The 25,915-nt window shown below is 39.7% G+C and overlaps 1 protein-coding gene across 1 annotated transcript in view; it reads right to left on the reverse strand.

Annotated features, from left to right (window-relative positions):
- Positions 1–6,144: 6,144 nt before the first annotated feature.
- Positions 6,145–25,915, reverse strand: part of AFF3 (ALF transcription elongation factor 3) — a 478,617-nt gene continuing 458,846 nt past the window's right edge. Inside the window, exons 19-24 of the mRNA XM_067563544.1 lie at positions 24,157–24,228; positions 21,551–21,644; positions 18,767–18,816; positions 18,415–18,629; positions 16,565–16,792; positions 6,145–6,325 (exon numbers count right to left, since the gene is read on the reverse strand). Coding sequence (XP_067419645.1) covers positions 16,671–16,792; positions 18,415–18,629; positions 18,767–18,816; positions 21,551–21,644; positions 24,157–24,228 — 553 coding nt within the window. The 3' untranslated portion in view covers positions 6,145–6,325; positions 16,565–16,670. The remainder of the gene's footprint in view (positions 6,326–16,564; positions 16,793–18,414; positions 18,630–18,766; positions 18,817–21,550; positions 21,645–24,156; positions 24,229–25,915) is intronic.

Genomic DNA, 25,915 nt, shown 5'->3' on the forward strand with positions numbered 1-25,915 from the left:
TGAGGTAAACACTGGTTAGTAGCATCTCATCTCAATTACTAAAAGAATTACACCATCATCTAAATGCCACCTGCTATATCATCATGAGTCAGCTGTGCCTAGCAAACCACTTGTATGTCTTAAAGAATGGATCCTTGGAAGCAGAAGGTGAATAGAAATCTGAGTTGGGTAAAAATTGTGTGGCGGCTTCCTTATCATTTTCACAATATGTGAAAAAAATGTGTAATCAGAACAACAATATTCCATCCAAGGAGCTCAAAGCACTTTGTCAACATTCATTGATTAATGTCTCATGGCACCTTTGTGAAGTAGGTAAGTGGCACTATCCTTATTTTACAGATAGAGAAATGCAGACACAGAGAAGTTAAGTGAGATGATCCAGGTCTGAAAAAGTCTGGCAGACCAGGCAGTATATCTCAAAACTCCTAATGAACACCTACTGTTCCCTTTTTTCATCCACGTTTCTCTCCTTCCAGAGGGTGTTGTTGTGCAGTTGAATACATTTCCCCTGTTAATATAGTGGAGCTAAAAATCCCTGTTTATCTTGCAGGTTTGATCTTAATTTTTTAACAGCCAAGGTTCTTTTGCTTAGATTTGAAGATCACTCCATCTCAATTGAAGTGTCCTCCTTCAGTCAAAGCATAGCTGGGCCCCTCCCTATGGCTTTGTCTAGACTAGGATATAGTTGTTTTATTAGTTCATATTCATTTACACCTTCTAAAGTATTAGTCAAAACAAGGCAAGTTATATTTCAGTGTGAACTAAACTGGCTGAGTTAAATCCTAACACCCCCATTCCCGAGGCCACAGGGTTTAACTTGATCAGCTTAATATATGTTAAAGTCCAATTTACCTTGTCTTTTAGAAGATGTTAGTTAACTCAAACTAGCTAACATGACCAAATCACACCTTGACATTCTAATCTATACAAAGTTTATGGTAGATTGAAAGAATTATCTTCGTCCCATTCAGATTTTCCCCTATCAGACACAACATCATGAGGGTAGCTATAAAAATGATCAGTTGCATCTACACAAGCCACAACTCAACTAGCTAGACTGCTGCTAGTTGCCAAAGTAGGTGATACGTTTGCATTCACCTTGGCTAGTCACTGTTCATCATTTCTCCACGCGTCTATCTTTTCATTTAATTAAAAAGTAAGGCTTAGTTATACTCCTACAAAGCATTTGGGAAGTAGATACGTTGCTTGAGCAGAGGTGTGAGAAGGCATTTACTTTTGAAAGGCCTAGGCTGAGATTTTTAATTTTTTTTTTAATCCCTGAAGTTTAGCTCCTAAACCCATATTTGGACATTTAGATCAGTGGCCTGATTTTTTTAATACTCTTGAGCACCCAGCATCTGCCATTGAAGTCAGTGGTAACACTCTTGAAAATCAGGTCACATTTAGGTGCCTAAATATGGACTTAGGAGCCTTGGTTTAGGAAGCCAGTTTTGAAAAGTATGACCACACTATCGGGTGGCATCAGGCACCCCCCTGCGAATCCTTTGCAAAGGTGTAGCCACCACTTTTCCGCTGTTACGCCTCCCAGCACACACCCTTTGCTTACTGTCTCTCCATACCCAGCACTCCTGTGTCTCTGCAGCCATATTATCACTATTAGGCGCAGGTGAGCTGAGGAAACCTTATACCTTCTCCTTTCACTCATGCATCGCTTAAAGAATTAGGCATATTATTTATTTGTATGATCAGCACACCTAGGAAATCTAGTCATGGGGCAAGACCCCCATTATGCTAGGCACTGAACAAAAAGGCAGGCCCTGCCCCGAAGGTTTATAAGCTAAGTATAAAGCAAGAGACAAGAGAGGGCTACAGAGGGACAGATGGGGAAGTACAGGGAAACAATGAGCCGATATTGATAGGCAGCGGTATCATAGCACCAGCAGCCTAACTGGAAAAGGACATTTTTTAAATAGGTATTTTGCAAGAAGCTACGGGGGTAGCTTTGTAAATGTGTCTGGGGAGCGTCCCCAAGTGGCAGGGGCAGCATGGGAGGAAGCATGAAGGTGCTGGTTTGACAGTTTAACACGTGGGTAACGGAAGCTAACATCATGAGCACATCAGAGGTGGGCGTAGACATCATGAGAGTGAATGATTGGGGATAGGTCATGACATGCCTTGAAAATGAAGACAGGTAGCTAATGTTTGAGGCAATAGAAAAGGGAGTGCTAGTGGACAGATTAAAAGAGAAAGGTGACATGGTCAAAGTGACAGGCTAGGCTAATGAGGATTGGAGCAGCATTCTGACTGGGCATGAGAGAAGCAAGAGTGCATTTGTGATGGCCAGAGCGAAGGATGCTGCAGTAATTGAGCTGCAAGATGATCAGAGCTTGGATAAAAGTTTTAGCTGTGTGGAAGGTTAGGAAAGGCCGTATCTCAGAGATATGCAGAAAGAATAAACAAGATTTAGACCTAGACTGGGTGTGAGAAACTAGCGCGCGGCACTAGCGAGAGGGCTGAGCTGAAGAGGAAGCCCAGGGTATGGGCCTGAGTGATAGGTAGAATGGAGACGTTCTTCACAGTGATTGAGAAAAAAGGTAGCGGGGCGCTGTTGGGTGGGAGAGAAGCTTAAGAGCTCTGTTCTAGCCAGGATGAACTTGAGCATACTGCTTGAGATTTTAGTTTGGACGGAAGGAGGCAATTCTGGAGTAGAAAGATAGATTTGTGAGACATCTGCATAGAGATGGTATTGGCTTTGTGTTTGCAGCAGAGGTTACCCAGATATAAGGGGCTGAGGGAGAAGAGAAGGGGTCCAAAGACAGAGCCTTGTGGCACTTCCACAGGGTTGGGGAGAGGGGAAGAGGAGGAGCTCCTGAATGCCCCACTGAAGCGACAGGAGGAGAACCAGGAGAGGCAGAATCACAACAGCTAAGGGAGGACAAGATTTCAGGAAGAGGAGCATGATTGACTGTGTTGAAGGTGGCTGACAGGTCAAGGATAATACAAGAGGCAAAGTGACTCAGAGAGGATTTAGGTTGAAATTGGAGGAGAGGAATTGTGAACAGCATTGTCAGTGAGCTTAGAGATGAAAGGATGATGGTAGCAGTAGCTACAGAAGCAAACTAAAACATGCTTCTATTGTGAGGAGAAAGAAGGAGGAGGATCTGATTGTAATGTGTGTAGTCACACAAGGTAGTGTAAAATGAGCGCAGAGTTCCTTACACACTTACACCAGTGATAGCTTTTTACACACACCCACCTTTCCCCGTTTGCAGCAATGGTGTCTAGTAAATGACTACACAGAAACCATGTGAGGGAAAAAATCCTAGTATTTGCACAGCCATTCCTGGAAGATCCTATAATACTCCTCCTGTATTGACTTGTTACCTATGGTTCAGGATTCCTGAAACTAATCATCTTTATCTAGAAAGATGGGACATCTGAATTTCATTTTAAGAAACATCAATCTGTAATAGAGGCTCATATTCTTCTCAGAATACAGATCTTTTATTGACATGGAGTTTGGCACTAAGATCAAGGGGGAATATGGCCCATAACTGGTTCCACACCACTATTGCACTTGTACCCATATTTTCTGTTTTGTTAGTTCATTTGGAATGCTGTTGTAGAAAACAAGATCACAGCTTTTTGTTTATTTTAGAGCCGGGGTGTCAAACATCCGGCCCGCAGGCCGGTTATGGCCCGCCAACCTTTTTGGTCTGGCCCCTGGTGGCAGCACGTGCTGCCACGAGATCTTGCAGCATTGTACTTTCTGTCAGCTGCCACCAGAGGGTACAACGCTGCGAGATCTTGCAGCAGCGCATGCTGCCGCCAGAAGGTACAATGCCCCGAGATGTTGCAGCATCACGTGCTGCCACCAGACAGTATGACACCATGAGACCTCGCGGCATCACGCACTGCCACGAGATCTGTGTACTCTGGCGGCAGCACGTAGAGCGCTGTGTGTACGAGACACAGTGCTCCATAAGTGCCTAATATTTCGATTTATGGTATGTATGGCCCACATGAAGTACATTTAATTCAAATCTGGCCCGCCATAGCAAATGAGTTTGACACCAGTTTTAGAGGGTGAATACCACACTCTAAACTTGAATTACTTAAATTGGATCCAAGACATTCATCTAAATGGCAGTTTTCTTTCCTGAAACCTTTTTCTTTAAATACATGAATATTTATATTCCATTTCCAGCTTTTGATTTTAGTTTGGATCAACAGCTGAGTTTAATAAAATTCAAAATGGAACTAAGACAATATTTTTTAAAAATTAGTGTAATTATCGACTTACCAAAGGATGTGGCAAATTCTCTATAACTTTGAGTTTTTAAACCAAGATTGGGTGTCGTTCTAAAAGATTATCTTTAGTTCAGCAAGTTGAGCTTTGATGAAGGAATCCCTGGATGAAATTCTATGGCTTGTTTTATGAAGGTGGTAAAACTAGATCATTGTAATGGTTTCTTCTGATCTTTGATTCTATGAACAGCTATGATGCCTGACTGTTTTGTCTGACATGAATGGACAAAGCTGATAAGGGAATGCAGTTATAGACTGAATTAGGAATTGTTAGGCCATGTGTACACTATGCAGGACTACAGAATCCAAGCAGCAGACCCTCTTCTGTTCTTAAATACGAGTGCAATTTCAAGGAGCCAAATTCAGTCCTAGTGTAAGCAGGTGTAGTTTCACTGAAATTAATCATTTGAATTTGGTCCAACTGGGTTAGCATCTGTGGAACTGACGGCAGACCTGGGACCACTGAAATAAAGCAACATCAGAAACATGGCACTAAATTCTAGTTAGCTGTGTGCATATGTGAATGGCAGTCAAACAATGTACTTACTGGTGTACTCATTACACTTCATGGCAGAAGAAGCTCATCCCAATCCTGGCTGCCCTGGAATTCCCTCTAGGAACCACCCAGAATCACTGTGACAGAAGACCGAGAATGCTGGCCTGCACATTTAGGAACACACCCTCCCATGCAGAATGGACACAGATGTGCCCAAGGGGGTGATAACAGCTCATAACTTTCAGGTTTTCTTTGTGTGCAGGTTGGTATAAAAGGGTCACTTTCATGTTGATGAGTCATGTAAGTGCAGTATATAAAACTTGTTGATTACATGGTGTTCACATGTATGTTACATATGATCTTTTTCTGTTGCCCATGAGATCCCTGGCCTAGCAATTCCCTGTATGTACAGCTCCCTGGGCAAATTATTTGCACTCCTTTTTGCCTGCTTCTGGGACCAAATCCTTTCTCCTGCTGCTGTCACCTGCTTTTTGCCCAGCTGCCTCCTCCTGCCCCCCCAGCATAGTTTCTTTCTACCAACACCCATCCACCAGCTGCCAAATTACTGGCAGGGGCAGATGTTTCCCTTTCCCAGATGCATAGGCTGCTTGTGAGATCATGCTATTTCCTCTGCAATAAGAAAGGCAAACCATAAATACGTACCAGCCAGAAAACAGAAAGGCACAGTCAGCAGCGACTGTTTGCAAAATGGCCATTTGAGGGCTACAGATGCTTGACTCTGCCAAATTTAAAGGGCCAGCTCCAGAAAGGCATGCTGAGACAAGAGCGAAAGGACTGTTTTAGTTCAGTGTTTGTCATGCTTATATCCCATTGCTAATCTATAGCTGTAAACTGTTGTCATCTCTTTGCAGGTAGCCTCTACTGGTTCAGGGAGCAGATAGTCGTCTTTGCTCCCTACAAATTTCAGCACAGAATGGGGCCATTGATAGCCCTTATTTCTTTAAATCTAAATGAAACTGAACTTTATAAAAATTTGAGACTGATTATTTATTCACCATGCTCCTCACGCTAAAACAACCAACCAAACAACCAAACAGAAGGCCAATCACATCCAATCTCCCATCCCCATTCCCAAAAACCCATAGCCTTATTTTACAGTATTTGTTTCTTTGGGAGCTCATATAAGTCATTTCCAGTTCCTTGTTAACATGGCCCACTTGAAAATGTCTTTATTCACACCAAACTTTCAAATGACTTCATCCCCATCTGGAGTGCGGGGAAGGGCAACAGTCTTAACTAGTTAACACAGATGATTATACGGATAACCAAAAAGCATAAAACATGAGACATTTTTTGACTCCAAAAAATGTGTAAGAAAGAGACAGATGAGACAAAATTGAGACAGAAGGATGCTGATTTTGTGGTTTATTGTCACATTAAAAAAGTAATCTTATTGATGAATTAATATTGACTTTTTAATATAAAAGTGCTTATTCTTACAAATCCTTAAGGCTCATTCTGTTACATTAGAGTAGGAATTTTCACCATTCCAGAAACTGTGCTACGTGAGTTTTGTATGAACTGTAGAAACAGCAAAATCTGCAAATAGTAAAACAGCTTGTCAATGATTTCATAATTTTTGTACATGTGAACTTGTTTAATTGTGTATCAGAGTCTAAAGCAACTCAAATCCAAAAAACCTTTTTTGTCCTGTTTTTAACCTGAAATGGAACTGATGTACTTTGAGTTTCCTATTGCTCATGTGAAATTGAACAAATACAATTGTTTATGAATGCAATTCTTCCCTCGCTCTTCCCTTTTACAGCAAAGAAAGAGAGATACAGGATGGTACAGATGTAGTATTTACTTTATGTTTCTTCAAAACAAATTTTAATGACTACCAAGCACAAGCAATGTTCAGAAGCAAGATATTTATTTTTTTCAGGTCTCTGTGTTGCATGTTTACCAGGCAGAACTCCCACTGAAACCAATGAGAATTTTGCCCGAGGAAGGAATGAAAATAGGGCTCTCCTGGGGATCATTTGAGATTAAATGGTTTATTGTTTTTGGTCTCAAAGAGGAAGAATGAAGCAGATGACAGCTACTAAAGCTCTTGTTGTTTGTATTAATCACATGTGGCATATGATTTCTAGCATATACTATAATACACAGATATGAGTATATAATTTTCACTTTTAGTCATAATCAGATATATATTATTTGGATGGACAGTGAATTTACTATTCCTACTTAGATTTTAAAAATAGCTATTTACTGTAAATACTGAATATTTTTTCCATAATTGGGTCAAAATGTAGTAGCAAATAGCCAAAAATTAATCTATCAAGAAAAAAAATAATTTATAGTATTCTAGAATGAGGGAAAAATGCCACCTGATCTAATAAATAAAGCACTTCAAACCATTCATTAATGCTACAATGATATATGTACATATTTTACAGCATAAATTACTGTACAGAATATTCCAATTTACTAAATTGTTCAGCTGTGTAAACAACATTGCCTGTTATACAGGGACATGTAGAGGGATTGTACTTATGTTGTGTAGGTACTAAAAATGCTAAGTTCAGAATGCTCATTCGAAAGTTGAAGCACTATTGCTTTGACTGTCTAGCTAATGGCTCCAGTACAAAACTAGAACACCATCAGAGAGAGAAACATAAAACAACATTTAATCAGATAGGGATAGAGCTAAACTGAAATTGATGCTAATAATATTATAATATACAGGAATTTGCTGACAGTTGTTGGCATGAATGAGATTTGGAGTTACGCTTTCTGCATCTGGGTACAAAAATAATTCTAGTCATAAAACAGGAGTCTGTACAAGTAGGTCAGACAGCCACTAGCAGTTACAGATTTGTTCTATGATAAACATTAGTTAATATAACAATCAGACAGGAAAGTTACTGCTACTGTGATTATTGCTGCAGATTGGCTAAAAATTGCACTTACAGCCAGTCTATGCTAAAGATTTTCTGTTGTTTTTTTTTAACCCTGTCCTCCCTCCCTCCCACTTGCTTGTTTATCTCATGTACCTGTTATGTCTTATTATTCAGAATGGAGGCTCTTTGGGGGCAGGGACTGTCGTTCACTATAACTTTGTCACTGTCTAATGCAAAGGGACCTGGACTTGGTTGAAGGCCCTAGGCACTACTGCAGTACAGATGTTAATTAATAATAAATAATAATAATAATGATAAATACAGGAAAAAGAAGAAAACAGATATAAGTGAAGTTTAACAGCCATACTTTCTAACAGTGGTTATAAACTTATCTAGTGCGGCCAGTATTTGCTAACAGAACTGCATAAAAAAGATTAATTTCACAAAATATTAAAATCTGAAGGCCATATTCTAGCCTTGAGCTTTACACAAAACTTCCCCTGACTTGAACTGGAGTTCTGCATGTGGTCCCAGGGTAGTGTCCAGCACTTTGTTAATTCTCAGCTGTTCAGCGTGGATGAACTCACAGTTTTTTCTATCCCGGTTTGTGCTCATGTGTCAAATTATAACTAAACAACATACCTCTCAAATTTCTTAAAAGATTCAATGCACCTCTCGGTTATACTGTGCCAGCGTTCACATAATATAGGCCTGTAGTTAAAATACCTAACCTAATCTCTTTCACGGCCCACAGAAAAGCTTCTTGTTCTGTTTACAGAAAGCAAATTAGACACTGATTGTATGAAAAAATAGTACACTAGACCTACATTGCTAAACTGCAATACATAGTAACTTTAATGGCTTCAAGGCCCATATTCAGCTCGGGTGAACCTATTGATCTCATTGGATTTTTGCCCACTTATTTCAAGACTGACCTATGTCTAATTTGAGAATGCCCTTGAACACATCAAGCATACATGCATTTACTTTTTATATATTTTTCTGCAATTTTTCCTAATATGTTTGCTAATTCCCAAAGTTATCTGAACCTCATTCTGCAACACAGGACATGTATTGACTTCTGTGGGAGTTCCACAATCACAGCACATACAGAATCAGTTCCTTTGTATTAAAACTAGGACTCCCACTCTTCCTTCTCTTGCTGTTTGCTCCTGCTGACAAGTCATGATGTCGAGTGTGTGACATGTACAAGCTAAAATAGTAAGTCCTTGCACAGACATGATACCAGCAACTCCCAGTGATCTTTGTTCAGAGTCATAAAACAGCAATGCAAGCCAATACATGCGCATTAGGCCTGGGAGGTACCATGGCAATCTTCCTTCCTGTAGTGCCACATGGAGTATCCAGACTTGCCAATTCTGAGGATTTTCAGTCCCTTCTACAGCTCTGCAGGGAACCCTCTTTCAACATTTCCCTGCCTCCTGGAGAGGGGCAGCCAAACAGAGCTTCTGCATGTGGCAAGTAGAGCTTTCCCTTTCCCCACAGGAGAGAAGAGAAGTGCTTTGGTAGGCTGGAGGGAAGAGGTGATACAATGATGCTGAGAAGGAGAAGGGAACAGAGTCAAGCAGCTCAGAGCGGCTGTGATCCCTCTTCCTCCTTCTCTTCTTATGGATAATATGTTGGGCTCCTCCCCTTTCCTGCTCTACCCCTGCAGCTCCAGGCCTGGGAAGAGAACCTCTAGAGCAGCAGGAGGAGCAGAAGGGTGCTGGGAGGAAGAAAGATGTGGGACTGAGGGGCTGCAAAATTAATTGGTGGGAGGTTGGAGGAGGGGAAGAGAATGAATTAACTCATCGGGGTATATGTTTTTAGGCAGGAGCTGGAAGCCGCTGTGTCATCAGACACTACTTTATGCAGATTGAAAATCCACTTGTTTTTTCACAAGGAATAGGCAAGTGTGAGAATCTAGGTAATGGGGCGAAAGTCCTTATTAAAACCACAAATGTTTTCAATAACAGAACAGAAACGAGTAGAAAATTACTAGCCAAATTACATTTCTTTGGGTAAATGTAATCTCTTTCTAGCTTTCTCCCATGTGAAAGGTTTTCTTTCAAAGGTCTCTTGGGGTGATGAGACCAGACTTGCAGGTAGAACAGAGCCACCCAAGGGAAAAATATGAAAATGGATGTTGTTAAGAAAAGGAAGACTAATATGGTGGAGTTATTTAGTGTGACCCAAATAACATCAGGAGCTGTAGAGACACATCAGTTTATAAGCTCCACTGCTTATTGATGTTTGAGCACTAATAGTGTGTCCATTGCTGATCTGACTAGTATTCATTCCTCAGAATCAAAGTGTTTTGCTATTGACCTTTAGAGGGAAATTGGTAATATAGAGCTAGAGCATTTAACCCTGGGATTCCTATTAATGTTGATGGGAGTTGGGAGTCTAACTGCTGTGTATTATGCTGGAAATGTATCCCTAATTGACTTGCCATGCCAATTAACTACAGATGACTCATGAACAGATGGAAATATTTTGTGAGAGTTACATAATTTTTCTTATGCCAAATAAAGAGATTAGTCCATGCTCTAATGCACCACTCTGAAAGACAGTATTAAGGCTATGATTGAGAGTAACATGAATCTGGATTTGGGAAAACAAATAATTTGAGTATTTATGCTGTTGTGGGTTAAAGATAATGAGAACTGAAAAAAAATATTTCTTTCAGGAAAGGACAAACTGGCTCAGACAAATTAAAAGTCCACTTGAACTTTTTGGTGGAACTGATAGTTTGGCTAACCTTTTTTGTCCTATTTACATTTGTGTGACAATTGATATTGCCTAGTTTCTACAAAGATCAAAACATGAATACTTCAAGAACAGCTATCTTCATGCTATTTATGATCTAAATGAAACTAGCCAGTAATACTAACAATACTTGGCATTTTTATATAGGGTGTAATTCACCCCTATGCAAAGGCCCAGCAAAATGTCTATGCACCACTGTAGCTCTATTTTGAGAGTTTTATGGGATCCTATTTTGGGATTTAAGTGATGCAGAGACCTTGCATTGGGGGGACAAACAATTCTTTCTTGAGAAGCTACTGGGTAGAAATTCTGGGGAGTTTCAAATCTCCAAGTGTCCTTCCTCTTAGGTGGATTATCCTGCTGTACGGGAAAATAGGGCTCTAAGTGACTTTCCCAAGAACTTTAAATGATCTTGAAAACAGTTTCACAAATAGTAACTAATAAATATTAAGTGAAAAATCCTGACTGCATTGAAGGAAATGGAAGTTTTGCCCTAGATTTAAAGGGGTACGTCTACAAAGCAAAAACCCACCCCTGCAGCAGTGAGTCTCAGAGTCCGGGTCAACTGACTCTGGCTCACAGGGCTTGCACTACGGGGCTAAAAATAGTAGTGCAGACATTTGGGTTCAGGCTGGAGCCTGGGCTCTCAGACCTGGCAAAGGGGAGGGTTTCAGAGCCCTGGCTCCAGACTAAGCCTCTGTGTCTACACCGCTAGAGAATCTTATGAGAGACACTGTTCTCACCAGTTTTCCAGACAGCTTTCTTGACCAAAGAGATTTGTACGTTTGGATTAGCATCAAATAAACATCCAGATGCTTTTCTGAATGGATTCATATGAGGCTCACCCATTGCTATGCATGTTCCCACTCTTTAGTGCATAACCACTATACCCGGTAATGCAATAATTATGATTATGATGGTTCTCTGAACAGAAATATATTTATAAGATACACATCAAGTAATTCTCCCCATCCAAATAAGGACTGAGTTTTAATACATGATGTAAATGGTAACCAAACATTATAAAAAAGAAAGATATTTTAGATCTGTGCCAGCCGTACTTCTTTCATCATTGTAACAAATTCATTCAGTCGTTGTTATTTATATGGTGCCAGCAACGTGCGAGGATATTTTATTTTTTAGTCTGAGGATTTTCCACTGTACTGGGGTTGGGGGAGTGCTGCAATCATTATGAAAAAGAAACATTTCTTTCTGACATGTTAAGTAGTAAGCGGATTATGTAAAAACTAGACATACAGTAGAAGAGAAATGTAGTTAATACAGCTTTGACCGTGAACCAGCGACCCTCCAGAAATATCAGGAGAGTTAAAAAACATACATATTACTTTGACAATGTGTTCTTTTAAAAATCTTCTAAAAAGATTAAGGAATTCAGTCACTATTCTTTACATAAAATTCAACCTCTCCTGTTTAAAAGCATAATCATTTCATGTCACATCTGCAACCTAGCAGTGGTAGACATAGTTAATCCAAGTCAGTTTGAAATTCCAATTTCATTTGGATTAAACACTGAGACTAAGTAAGTCAATAGTATATACTGTTCATGCATTAAGGCTGGTGACTAGTAAAGTCTCTTGAGTAGATAAAATAAGCACAGCTTAGCCAGGTCTAAGTGTATGTCCTCTTTTTAAAAAAAATACCCTGGCATTTTAGTGATACAGATTTATATTAGTAGCCATGAAAAATGGGTGAAAATGTGTATTACGAAAGATATACTACTGCACCATTCCCAAGGTGAGAGTCTTACAAATTAATTAGCTGCACACATTACCTTGATAACAATTACTGCTCTTCTGAGGAGATATGGCCATTCAGTGACATGTACTCAATGATCAATGGGAGGCACTAGTAATATCCTTTGTGCTGACTGAACTTTTTTATGATTTAGATATAGAGTATATAGATATGTGTGCATACTTACACTGAGGGCTTGATCCTGCACAATGTAAGTGAAGAGTGTTGTATGTATAAGTGAAAGATAAAAAGCGATAAGCTGTACCAGCAGAGCCCGGAATCTGATTCTGCATTAATGAGTAAAGCCCAGGTAAGGAGCACATAGCTAAGCACCAGTTTTGCCTGCTGAGGGATACAGTCCAGATCCTCAAAGGTATTAGGTACTTAACTCCCATTGAAATAATTGGGAGTTAGGTGCCTAAATACCTTGGAGGATCTGGGCCTACAGTGAATACCATGTCTCCTCAGACATGCTCAGAGTCTGCCCACACACCTTTCATTAAATCCTGTGAGATTTAGAATAAAGAAAGGGGCATGGAAGGAGTTTGAGATTTAAGGCCACAGAAACTCAGTGTTCAGCCATACTTGAACCTATGCATATCCTCCACTCACACTTGCACTCCCTGTTGCACACCACAAAAGATCTCACAGGATCAAGGCCTAAGTGTATCTGAATATCTCATTAACATGGTTTTTGTGAATATCTCATAAAGTATCTCAGGGCATTTTTAATGCAAAAAACTCCCTCATTGTATTGCCTTGGTTGCGTCCAACTGTGGCACACATTTTATTTGATAGTATTCCAGCTGATTTCCCATCCCTGCACGTACTCTTCAGCTGGTAGAATAACTGTCTGTCATAGTCAGAAGTTTCTGGTTTTATCAAATCTCTCCTTCCAGGCATAAACTTGCCTTTGAACTGGATTTGTACAGGTTGACATCTTCACCTCTGAAATATTGATATGGAAACTCTAATACAAGAGAAGGGAACCTTCATCTTTCACAGACCTTAAACCATGAGTTAAAATAAACAAGATGTGACTTTGCAAGCAAAATAAGGATAGTCTCTAAAGATCTGATCCTGTAATGTGCTGAGAACCCTCAGCTCACACTGAAATTAATGGAACTACTTATGTACTTAAAGTTAAACTTATGCTTAAGTGCTTTGCTGGATCAGGTCCTGAGACCCCAAAGCACTTTTCAGGATCAGGCCCTAAGAGAATGGAATGAAGTGTCTTTTGTTATCATGCCATACTCATCTGCAGTTATTTAAAGAGCAGCTATCATATACAAAAAGCAACCTGTACAAAAGCAACACATGCCTATAGTTGAACTGCATGCTCTAAATGGGTGTAGCTCTACTGACTCCAACAGAATTTCTTCTGTTTACATCCCCAGCATCTGATCAGTACACCAGGCTGATCAGATGTTCACCATAAATAATTTCAGCATAAAAACTACAATCAATGTACTATTTCCATTGCAATTTATGAGTATTTTAGCTGGAATGATTCAACATAAAAACAGCATACATGAAAGGGCAAAAATCTACCAGAGATCCTTAGTAGTCAGGAAACATGTTACAATAAAAGGGCATTAACTCTTCCTGAATTTCTGTAAAATCGCTGTGTATATTACAGCCAAACAAATTCCAAAAGAGCTCATGATGATTTATAAAAACTATCCCCAATCATAGCACAATAGACGTGATTCAAAATTCCTTACTTGAAACTCCGAAGCAGAGTGTATGGTCAAGTTAAAATCGGTATAAGGCAAGCAATACGCGTTGCTTCTAAGTTTAACTGACATAAAATAGCAATAAGAATTCCCAAACACTAAAAACATATCTGAAGACAAATGTTAAAGAAACTACCAAAGAAAGCCGAAGCAAATCTAACAGGCATCCCACTTGTGTGTTTTGACAGAAATTCCCACACTACTTTCCTAATAGAATGAAATTACTCACAGTATTAAGAGAATTTAAATCACTTCCCCATCTAGGATATCATGATAGATTTTCACAACCTGACATCAGGCAGGTAATAATCAAATAGGCACTGACCAAGTTACATTCCAACAATTGTAACTGAACTGTTGGTATTTCTTCTGCAACATGCAACAACCAAAGTGAAATCTGATGGCATGATATTAAGTATGTCTGCACTGCAGCTGGAGGTATAATTTCCAGCTCAGATAGACGTTCATGCACTAGCTTTGCTTGAGCTAGCACCCCAAAAATAGCCGAGTAGCCATGGCAGTGTGGGCTAGCCACCTGGGTATTTAGCGAGGGTCTCGGATGGATTGCCCTTGGGAGGCTTGTCTCCTATTCTGCAGCTACACTGCTAGTTTTGGTGAGTTAACTTGATCAAAGCTAGCATGTGCCCATCTACCCAAACTGGAAATTACACCTTCAGCTGCTGTGTAGACATACCCAGGCCCGCCGACGGGGGAGTGGGTTGGGGAAGGAGGGCAATTTCCCAGGAGCCTGGCAATTTAAAAGGGCCCGAGCGGATGGGAGGATAGATACGTATCCTCCTGTCCTTCACATATCCCTATTCCCCCGAGAGCCTCGCCGCTTGTGCTCTCTGCCTCTCCCCTGAGCCGAGCTTATTTATTATGCACCATGTAGGTTTCCAGATGGCTGAACAGGTGGTATCTGCTACTCAGCTTTCTGGGTTCATCAGAAATCTCCCTGGGGAATCCAAGGGACTCAGGAAGCTGAGTAGCAGATACCGCCTCCTCAGCTGCCCGGAAACCTGCATGACACATGATAAATAAGTAAAAACTTCTGGCGGAAGCCCACTCGGATCTCAGCCATCCCATACTAGCGGGGCCATTGACTGTTCTGCCCCAGGGCCCGGAATTGCTGTCGGTGGGCATGGACATACCCATTGTATTATCTCAAATTTTTTAATGTGGTAACAAGCTAAATTATTTGATGTATGCTTTCTAATGCAACTCATCAGAGATAGAAATGCCAGTGTATATAAGGCACCTATGTAAGTGGCTATTTTTCTTTATTTATGAGTAACTTTCATTGGCAGATATTTTTGCACCAGCATCACACTCATATTGAGATAAAGCTGACAAGATGGCCATGAAGATGGCCATTCATTGGCTTTTACATGAGCAGTCCAACTGAAGTTAATGTAGCTGCTCACGTGAGTAAGGGCTACAGGGCTGGGTGCAAAATAACCAATAAAATTACATTTCAGATAAAACCAGAAAACAATCAAATGTTTCCAAAGGAGCGAAAATGAAATTAACTAAGAACAATAATCCACTAAATGCACACAACACATTAGTTCTGAACTGGCCATGACCTCAACTGACCCAAATTAAATTGCAATTATTTCATGATTAATTCCCTTGGTATAAAAGACAGGGCTTGTCAACAGGAGCTGAAAACACATCATAAATCAAGAACCATTAAAACCTGGTTGAGGATTATGCACGAAGAGTGAGAGGATTATGATAGGAAACAGTGCTTAGTCTGGTGAGCAGCAAACGCAGCTTTCCAAGATAAGGAGAATGTCATGTAATGACCTGATACAGCCTAGAAGACACTGCAGTAAGCTACTTTAAGATGGAAAAGATATCAAAACCAGAGCCGGTAAGGGGAAGCCACACAGCACAAAGCAACCAAACATTATAGATGTGTGTGTGCATGTGTATGCATGCACGTGTAATAAATGGACTTCCTTTGCTAAATGAGTTGCAGTTTGCAATGGTTTTGTTTTAACTTCTTGCCTGTAATGACAATACACAATTTTCCAGAATCAATTTTAGTTTCTTGCTATCAATACACCCATTTTTCAGGCTATTTCCTTGATACTGTCCATTATAGTCGGTAAGGAGATAAAGTAGTTTAAAAAGATGAGAAATAAAGAAATGAATGCAATCTGTTGAAACTTATTGCACAAAAGTTAATGCTTTCTTGCTCCATATTGTTTCAATCTACACAATTCATCCATACATCCCAACTAGGAAATAAGAGGGAGATGGTGCGCTAACACTGAAAGTTCTGTGGAGCATCCAAACTGCCAGTTGTCCCTAATTCAGGAAAGCACTTACGTGCAGGCTTAAGTTGTACTGAAGTCAATTGCCTTTAAGCATATGCTTAAAGTTAAACACACACTTAAGTGCATCCCTGACTAGGAGCCTTTGTGTTTATTGCACTTGGTTCAATTAACCCACGAGATTTTGGTTTCTGAGTTTTTCTAAGCACACGTATAGGAAGTGTGTGTGTGTGTATTAAGACATCTGTGGTCAGTTCTGTCTAGAGTATGACAAGGTTTGGAGACTACTGTGGAACAATGCCTTCTGAAGAGACATAGCTGCATATTGTACATACACACATATATGTCTACACTCTGAAACATACTGTTCAACATTGAAGAAATATTCACCTTTGTTTGGATCAATGCCGTGGTTGATTATTTCTGTAGCACAGTGTCCAGAATAAGTGAATTGTCCATGGGAAATTACACAGTTCATTTGAATGGCACACAGTCTTTATGATGCATGAGCACTATTCCGTATCCAGTGAAGTCCTTGTTGAGTGTACTGAACTAAATGCTCCATACTGCTGTGTAGGGTGACAGGTCCCATCAACGCATCCAAGTCGTTAAAAAACTCTAGGGAAAAAATAGGAAGTGTTAGTGAAAGTTAGATTTGCTATTTATCACCATGTAATAGCTATTTTCTTTTATTAATTAAATCACAGCGAACATTTTATTAAAATGCAAGTTTGGGACTAATGGGCTTCCTTAATGCCCCTTATGGTCCATGATCGGTGTTTTCCCAATGAAATTATTAAAAAAATTAAGCAGCTAATTCCTTGGTTCTTTCTTTCATTGATACCCATTAATCCTGTGTGTGACCGGGTTACTTGCCACTGGGGTCCTTATAAAGATAAAGAGATGCCATTTCTCATTCAAATGCACAAATTACCCTGACTGAAACTTTTCAAAAGGGTACTGTATGGGTGAGGCCAGGCCAAATCTTGAGGTTTTTATTCAGGCAAACTCCAACTTAATCCATGAGGGAACTTTGCCTGAAGGTAGACTAATTAAAAACTGAGGGCCTCTTGCTCCCCTCTAAGTCTAAATGTGGAGGGGAGTCTGCACATGCAGGAGAGGAGAGGTGTTCCTCCTCTCTGGTATGGTCCAACCCTCATGTCATGCAGGCCCCTTTGAATCTCCGTCCTATGCAGTTCCATGAAGCTGGAGGAGATGAGCAAGGGAAGCGGCCTCGTCTCCTCCAGATTCTCTCTCTAAATCTCATGGTGGACATAAGTGGAAATGAAGTTAGCCTGCAGCTATTTTATCATCTTATGCTACTGTCCCCCACCACTGAAGGTGGATTATGGAGGAATTGATAGTTGGGGAGGCCCCAGGGGGTATTGTGCCTGCAAGAGCTGTACCGAGCAGGGGCCAGCTGGAGTTTGTAGGGCCAGATGGCATAGCATAGGCAAGGAGCATCCATGCTGCTTACCTAAGCCAGAGTTAGGAGGTTAAGATGTGCTACTCCCCCACCAACTTTAAACCTTGATTATACCAGTGTAAATCTGATGTAATCAGAGTAGAATCTGGTCTTGTATGTTTAGCCTGTTGTCATGTAAATACACCAATGATCTAGCTGTCCATGTCAGGGCTAAAGTAGAGTAATGGGGCTTAAACCAGAGATATCTACTCAAGGTCCAGATACTCAGAGGGAAGGTGTCCACGTGTCCACACACAAGTGAGTCCTATAGCTATACTTCAAGGCCTCAGTTGATATATGCAAATATATGAGGTCATGTAGGAGTCACCACCAAAAGGGAATGTCATCAGTGCACTTGATTAGACTTCTCTTGTAAAACAAGGACAAAAGACTAAAGAGATCCATTTCTTTAGCTCCAACAAAAGATATTGCAATACTGCTCAGGAGAAGAATTATCTAAATGAACTCAAAAGACCAACTTAATTCCTGTTTGACCGCCAGATGTCTATGACTCTGTCCCTGGAAAGGCAAGAGAGTTGGACAGTCAAATAAAGAAGAAATTAGTGATACGTTGCCTCTTCTGAGTGGGAATGCTGACAAAACTGTTTTTTGTTACCTTTTGGGACAGACCATGAATAGGCTTAAATGAATACACCTCTGTAATCCAGAAGGTAAGACCTTCCAATAGGACCACTGCCATACTAGGTCAATAATTTGTCTTATTGGCATATTTTTAAAGGATATGTACCAGCTTTTAGTATGTTAGGTTACGCACCTCTATTTTCCTTGGCAAGATTTTCAGCCATCTCCCAGTAGTCATAACTGTGCAGGATGCTGTTAGTGATGCTGACATGATTGGCTGCCATCTGATGAATACGCTGCGGAATGCTGATGGTGGAAGAGGGGGAAGGGGCCCCAGTGCTCCCTTGGGACCCTACAGAGCTGACGGGAGAAGGACTAGGAGACATGGGGGATGGAGTTCCTGTGCTCCTGAAACAAAACAAAACAAAAAAAATATATGTATGTACACGTTAGGGTGACATAAAAAAGAGATGAAAACAACAGCATAGCAAATGCCATTTATCACTGCTATTCAGACATAGTGTCTGAGTGATGAATTAACTTACTTTCCACTGGCACCCCATGGAGATGGGACCTGGGCAGCTTTCGATGAATTCTGTAGAAGGAACAAAAAACCCCATTTACAAACCTGTAATTTAAACAGGACTGTGAAATGAACATCAGCAAACAGAATATAAAGATGGGATGCAAAAAGCAGAGGTGATACATATGGAAAACGTGTTCAACTCTCGTGATGCCATGAATCCATGGAGCCAAATTCAGAGGTGGTACAATGGTGATCTCAGGGAGACTCTCTTACATTTAGTGTGAGGTAATGAGTCATCCCTGAACTACAGCCTGATTAAACCACGTGCGGGGATGAGTCATTCCTATGTTAGGCTTCAGCCAATCCACAAGCCAGGAGCTGGTCTGGTGACTCTCAGAGTGGGTATATAAGCCAGACAGGAGAAACAGTAGCTCAGTCTGCTCAGCGTTGCTTCATGGCTTGGAACTTTCCTTTGCCTGATAGTGGTAACAGACACCACAGGCCTCAGCCTGCTTCAGCCCTGGTCTTGTTCCAGTCTTGTCCCTAGTCCTGCTCCAACCCTACTCTTGCCTTGTTCCAACGCTGCTCTTGACTCCTGATTCTGGCGCTGACTCTTGGCTCCAATCCCCAGGCCTGACTACCACTGCTCTGACCACTAAGCATGACTATCCTCACCTTGGTCTCAGACATTCATTTAGACTCAGGTAGACACCCTCAAAGCTACTTATTTCCATCCTGCTGATGTGTAAGGGAGTATAAGAGCGTGTAAGTTACACATGGAGGAGCTGGAAGAAGGTGGGGGATTCTTACAATGTAAGTTAAAATATCCTCTGCCCTCCTAGTTTAGATTCTGTTACATGACAGCATGATGAGGGTAAAGTAGCTCTCAGAAGTGTAACTGAGTCTAACCTACAACACCGTCTCCATTACCATCGATTCTCTTGCAGGCTTTGTTCTGCTTTCATGATCCAAACTGAATTTCTTATGTTCTCAAAAGAGAGAGCTCCCATTTAACTCTCAAATGCCTGTGACTTCTTCAAATTCTCTACTTTAGTAATTTTTTGAAAATGGAAATAAAAAGTTTAAAAGAAGATTTAAATATTCATTTTTCTTTTCTAAAAGAAAAAAAGATCTAATTTACTCTGAAAATGTGTGACAAATTTTGATCTATTTCTTTAATTGACAGTATATCTGAAAGTTTTTTAATGCAGTCTGCATGTCATGTTAGATGATTTTGAAGCTTTTAGGTACAAATATATGAAGCAAGTCTAGAATTGTCTTGTTTTCAACTGCAAAAGATGGCAAATGAACAATTTTTCATTTTTTACTTTACTTTCTAATGAGAATCTAGAGAATTATTATACCAACAAAAGCCCTGCAAAAAAAAAAATAAATAAAAAAAAATCCCCAAGCTTGTCTTGTATGATGCTTATGTTAGTATAATAAAGAATAAACATCACCTTTGCTTTCTGTAAAAAATGTTCTTTGTTCTGTTAAGAGACATTTCACATGGTTGTGAGACTGAATTTCCAATTTTTACTACAGATGTTACTTACTTGAATTGACATGAGAAATACAGTATTATAATATTTATAGATTTCTTACTAATAAAATAAAAAAGATAATTAGAGAAACATAACAAGTTTAATTAAATATTACTCCGTGTTTAGATCCAATTTTGGTGACATCTATTTCAATTTGTTAGTAAAAGATTTGTCACTTTTCCTGCCTATTTTCATGAGTTTATAATTCGGTCATGAAAATCTGTGCCTCTACTTAAAGTTCATCATTAACAAAGTATCTGTGCTGGGGATTTTTTTCCATTTTACGTATAGGATGAGACAACCCCTGCCCCTCCCCACCTAAAGAAAAAAACATATAAAACAACTCAAACCAAAAAGTCCCCAAAGAGAATCTGAACTGCAGAGCATTTGTACCCTCAATGCGCTCTAATTCTGAATGCACGATATAAAAAACAATTTGAAGCATAGTAGCAGCCCACAATTTTTGTTTTTTTTAAGAGAGAAATACAAATATATTTTTAGGCCAAAAATCTGACCTACTTTGTTATAGATCCATCTGTAATGGTTTGATTTCCAGATGTTTTCCAATCACATTGCCACTTTAGGGAAATTTTTAAAAATTGAATGACTTCCTGTCATCCTAAAAAATAAAGTAGTGCACTGCATAATGAGAGAATGGAGAACTGAAGGGAGTAGCTGGGGAAAGCAAGATAGGAAGTAGAGGCAAGCTGAGGTGTGCCAAGTTGGTGGGAAATGTATATTCTGCCCACAGATACTTGCATGCAATTCCCACTGAAGCCAATGTGGGCTCCAGTCTAATACCTTAGGGAAGAATTTGTCCCTTTGCCTTTTCTTACATGCTGATGTCCATAAATAGAAATCCTACAAATTATTCCAAATATGAAGCTAGCTCAGTGTCCCCAACACATATGATATCTAGCCTGAGGTGCATCCTGAAGTGGTGAATGCTGTAAAACCTATTCATTGCAGAGCATCATGAATGAGACTGGACAATCAAGAAAAAAGGAGAATGGCTTGGAAGTGTCAGTTTCATGGCAGGGTGAGTTGCTCTTCCTTCAGTAAGTTGTAAGTTTTGTACACTGGATACATGAGCTCTTGTGAATACAGAATGACAGACTGGAAATTAACTGTTTCCACTGAAGCCTATGACAAAACTCCACTGGGAGTAGGATTGGGTCCAACAGGGCTACACTTTTTTAAAAGATACAGTATTTCATATAATAATTAGCAATTGAAAATGTAACACAGCAAGAAAGTACCTTGAAATAATCAATAAGTGCTTTTGAATACTTTACAGCATGGTCTCTTTTGAGTCGGAACATTCTCCAATATAGAAGTGCCAAACAGCGATAACTAGAACAAACGGAAAGAAGACAAAATGTGAAGTGTGTTACGGTACCTTTAATAAACAAGCTAAATAAAGGGGAAACCTTACAGAGTCTGGTTTATTATTATAATATTTGATTTTGTTTGGATTATTCCACATTTTTCCAAGGGTTCAAAAGTCTCTTATCCACTCAGGGCCAGAAACTGCAAACACTAGCAGGTGTACTACTCTGAACAGTACCAATCAGGTACTAAACTCCATGCTCAGAAGCGTTTTCAGGATTGGGCCCTCTTGCAATGAGGTCCGTGTGATTGGCCAAGGGCCCTGCCTACAAGGAGCTCATTGCAGGATCTGGGCCAAAGATTTTTCAATTCTCTGGGAAAAGCATAAAGGTGCTCTTTATGGCCCCTAATCCCAGGGATATATAACCCAGGAAGAGACCAGTCAATGGAATAAATTAGAGCAGTCTCAGGCCTATTTCATGTTAGATGCCCATGACCGCAGTGGATTCTTCCAGCACCTGGAGACTGACAGGAAACAGGGATGTCCCTAACATGACCACATTTCCCCAGTCACATGCCTTCCCTGGGGATCAGAAGGGAGGTAGTGTGGAATTCTGCCTGAAGTTTCCTCCACAAAAAGCATGATAAGCAGCAATAATTAGAACAAAAAGAACAGGGGAGGATCTGTCCCATTGTCTGTAAAGTTTCCGTAGAGCACCATGCCCCGGTATAATGCTGTATAAATAAATAAGCAATAATAGTAATTAACAATAATTATACAGTCATAGAAATGTTGGGCTGGAAGGCATGTTCAGAGGTCATCTAGTCTAGCCCCTTGTACTGAAGCAGGACCAAGTGTAACTAGTATTTATTTAACCTATTCTTAAAAATCTTCAATGACAGGGATTCCACTCAACATACATAACAATAATAACTGATAAATAAAAATAAATACAAAATGTTTTATCTTCTCTATCAGGTTTTTATGTATTCACAAATGGAGGATTGCTCAACAGTATGAAACACAAGAAAAATCAGTAACGCTTGTTTTCATTTGGTCACAGAGGCCAAGATTTACAAAGGTTGTTCGTGATTTTGGATGTCCAATTTGAGATACCTTAAAGAAGCCTGAATTTAGAAAGTGCTGTGTTGTCACCCTCTAATAATCTCACCCAATTAAGGTGTGTTGGGCAGCCAAAAGTCAAATCAAAGCGCTCAAAATCACAAGCTACTGTTGCAAATCTCAGCCAGGGTTGTTATAATTCACTTTCATAGAGCTTTCCCTTTTCAGATCTGCAACCTTGAAAGTTTGAAATTTCCTCTTTTACCACTAGAGGACTGTCTCTCCTCAGGAAATCAGAATCAGATAAACTAGTTGAATGGCAGTATGCCCAGTTTGCATTGTACCATGCCAAAGGACACAATGGACTTACTTATAGTCTTCATAATTCTCACTCTGTCACCTTCATAGGTTACAGTACATATGCAAATGATGTCAACTCATCTGCTATGTGACAGACAATGAGTTAGGGTTGCTATTCAGTGCTGAAGGAGTGCTCTACCCTCACTGTGACCTTTTTGCTTAAACAGATGCAGTGGCTTTATGAATTTGAATTAAATACTGCACACTGAAACACTATGTCAGTTCTGGAAAACACTTTACCAAACCCATAGATAGACATGGTCAGCTATTTTTAAAAAACTATTTTTAGTCCTTTTCCCATCTAAACATTTAAATAACAATTATGGTTAATCTAATTTGTGCACCCAATTGTACACCAATGCAGTGACAAAGTATTTAATTAAAAAATACACCACTAAATAGTTTTTTCTTTTTTTTAAATAAAATGATAAATGAAAACTGTTTAATTTATAGATTCTAAAAATACATTTAAATTGGATTTTAACAGATGTTAAGAATACACCAACTGGTTGTAAAACCCATTTACTAAGAATCCATAACCATTCAATAGATATTGTATGTGTTAACTATATAGTTGTTAAAATTAAAATGGATTTTTAATAATACTATTATTGTATTAGTGTTCAGCAACTGTTTAATAGAATCTAAGTTAAATGCATATATCTGGAAATCTTAATTCAGAGAGTTAATCCAAATTGTTTAATTATCAACATCCTAACCCTTCATATAATACAAGTATAATTTATGATGATTGAAACTAAAACGTTATACACAAAAGAAATTACTGAGACGCTGTTACAAGTAAAGTACATCAGTCATAAAAACACAGACCATTAGGCACTTAAAAATTAATTACACTGACGTGCCATAGCTGACCTGTCATAGCCAATAAGTATGAATTGCTTATTTACAGAAACAGAACGCAGACCAGGCACAATAATACAAGGAAAACAAGATGACAGTGGTCTGGATCTTCTTGGATCAGGAAGTATTCTCTCTATGTCAACAGACAACATAAACCCAAGCCCTCTGTCTGACTGCATTAAGCATTTGATTTTCAAGGACTGACTCACTTCATCAAAGAAGTCTTTGAGTAAATATTGATCTACTAACCATAATGCTGCTAGCTGTTTGTCCTCCGGCGTGGCATTAGGGCCTGAATGGGTTTTTAGTCTCACAGCATACCTTTGAAAAAGGGGAAAAGCCAGCATTAAGGCCCAATGTGTGTTAACAGGAGACTACTTACTGTTGGTCAGATCCTCATGGAGCTATACTGATTTACACCAGTTGAGAATCTGTGCCATTATGTTTACTCTTTCAGTTATCACAGATACACTTTGTGCTCTTCAGTTCATGCTTTGGAACCATTCTGTCTTTAGCTCTTTCGCCCTCCCTGCCTAAGTAACTCTCTTCCACTAGCAGTAACTCCCTTGGAAATCCATACGTTCAGAGGATCCTGCTTTGGAGAGTTACTGCTCCTTGGTTCACTCTGTGTAGTCCTTCCAAAATAGTCTCCCAACCTGTGGAGCCCCAACTCTGCAGAGTTCATGCCAAAAGGCTGCCACAGAATTTGAGAGCAGAAGAGGACATGCCATGGAGCCAGTGCTCCCCTCACACTGCAAATTTTGAGCTTGTCTGTTCAGTGCTCCTCCAAGCACTGTGCAGCAGAGGGCAGCATGTGGCTCACAGCTACTCTGGTCATATGACATTCAGTTCATTCAGTTCTTTAAATATCTACAGTAGTAATGTTGCTCTTTCAAGAATGTATGTGCTATTCAGTGACAAATCAATTCCCGGAAATCTCAACTTCTGGTTTAGCATCTAAGCAATGGACAAGATTAGTGCAACATACAATACTTCTGGGCTTGCTTCCAGAAGAATACATGTTCCCTGTATTTCGTCTTCATCTTTGTTATCAAACTCTAATTTTGACAGCAGGGCAAACACATTGTGTGCATGATAATCCACACAAACACATGTCCTGATAAACCAGCTACTTATTTGGACTATGCCTAGCAGGCAGATCATAAACAATTTATTTTGTAACTACTACAAAATCCTAGCTACATGCATAAACCGAGCTCTAAGCAAAATTCAGGTCCAGCATCAGGACCATAAATATACTGTAATTAGAGAAGACAAAGCAGACAAAGAAGGGCAGCTATGCTGCTTGTGGTGGAGCAGGTGAGAGAGGGGTGGGAAGAAGTGTGAAAAGTTTTGTAGTGTTGAGTAAAAGGTATTTTATCTTATGTTATTCCTTCTTGTCAGAATCAGCTGGCTGAGCGGGATTTACCGCAATTACAGACCATGAGAAGCGAGCCCAAACGAGGACCACAATACAGAAGAATTGTTTACACAAATGAGAATACGGTTAGATCAGCGGAGAAATTTGGAAAAAAAAAACTTGTTTTAAAGGTTTTGTAGAACTATGATTTTTTAAAATATTAAACGTTGAAAGTGAATTTAGTGCTGGAGAAAGCTGCATGGCTGACTGCCTTGGGGAATGAAATTCTCTATCTACAGAACAGGTATAAAATGGTCACTGGCCATGCAAATTTTCTCCACCAACATGCCTTAATTCTGTTCTGGATGGACCACTTTTTGGATGAGAGAATAGCTCAGACTCCATGGTGATTCAGTCTTTGCCTTTCTTTGCTGACACTGTCAATAAGGATGCCTGTCAATGCCAGCTGTAACAGGGGAAAAGAGTTGTGATGTGGACGCTTGTCCAGCAGAAACTGGATTGTGATTACCAATATATTTCACATAGGCCAACAAATAGCAATGGAACTGTAATGATCTTCAGTCATTACCAGTCTGGCGTGGATTAGAATTGATGGCCAAATGGTGAAAACTCCATAATCATATTATC

Source organism: Emydura macquarii, unplaced genomic scaffold (genome assembly GCF_026122565.2).
Source record: "Emydura macquarii macquarii isolate MOO-44397 ecotype Brisbane River unplaced genomic scaffold, CSIRO-AGI_Emac_v2 contig_2531, whole genome shotgun sequence".
Lineage (NCBI taxonomy): Eukaryota > Metazoa > Chordata > Testudines > Chelidae > Emydura > Emydura macquarii.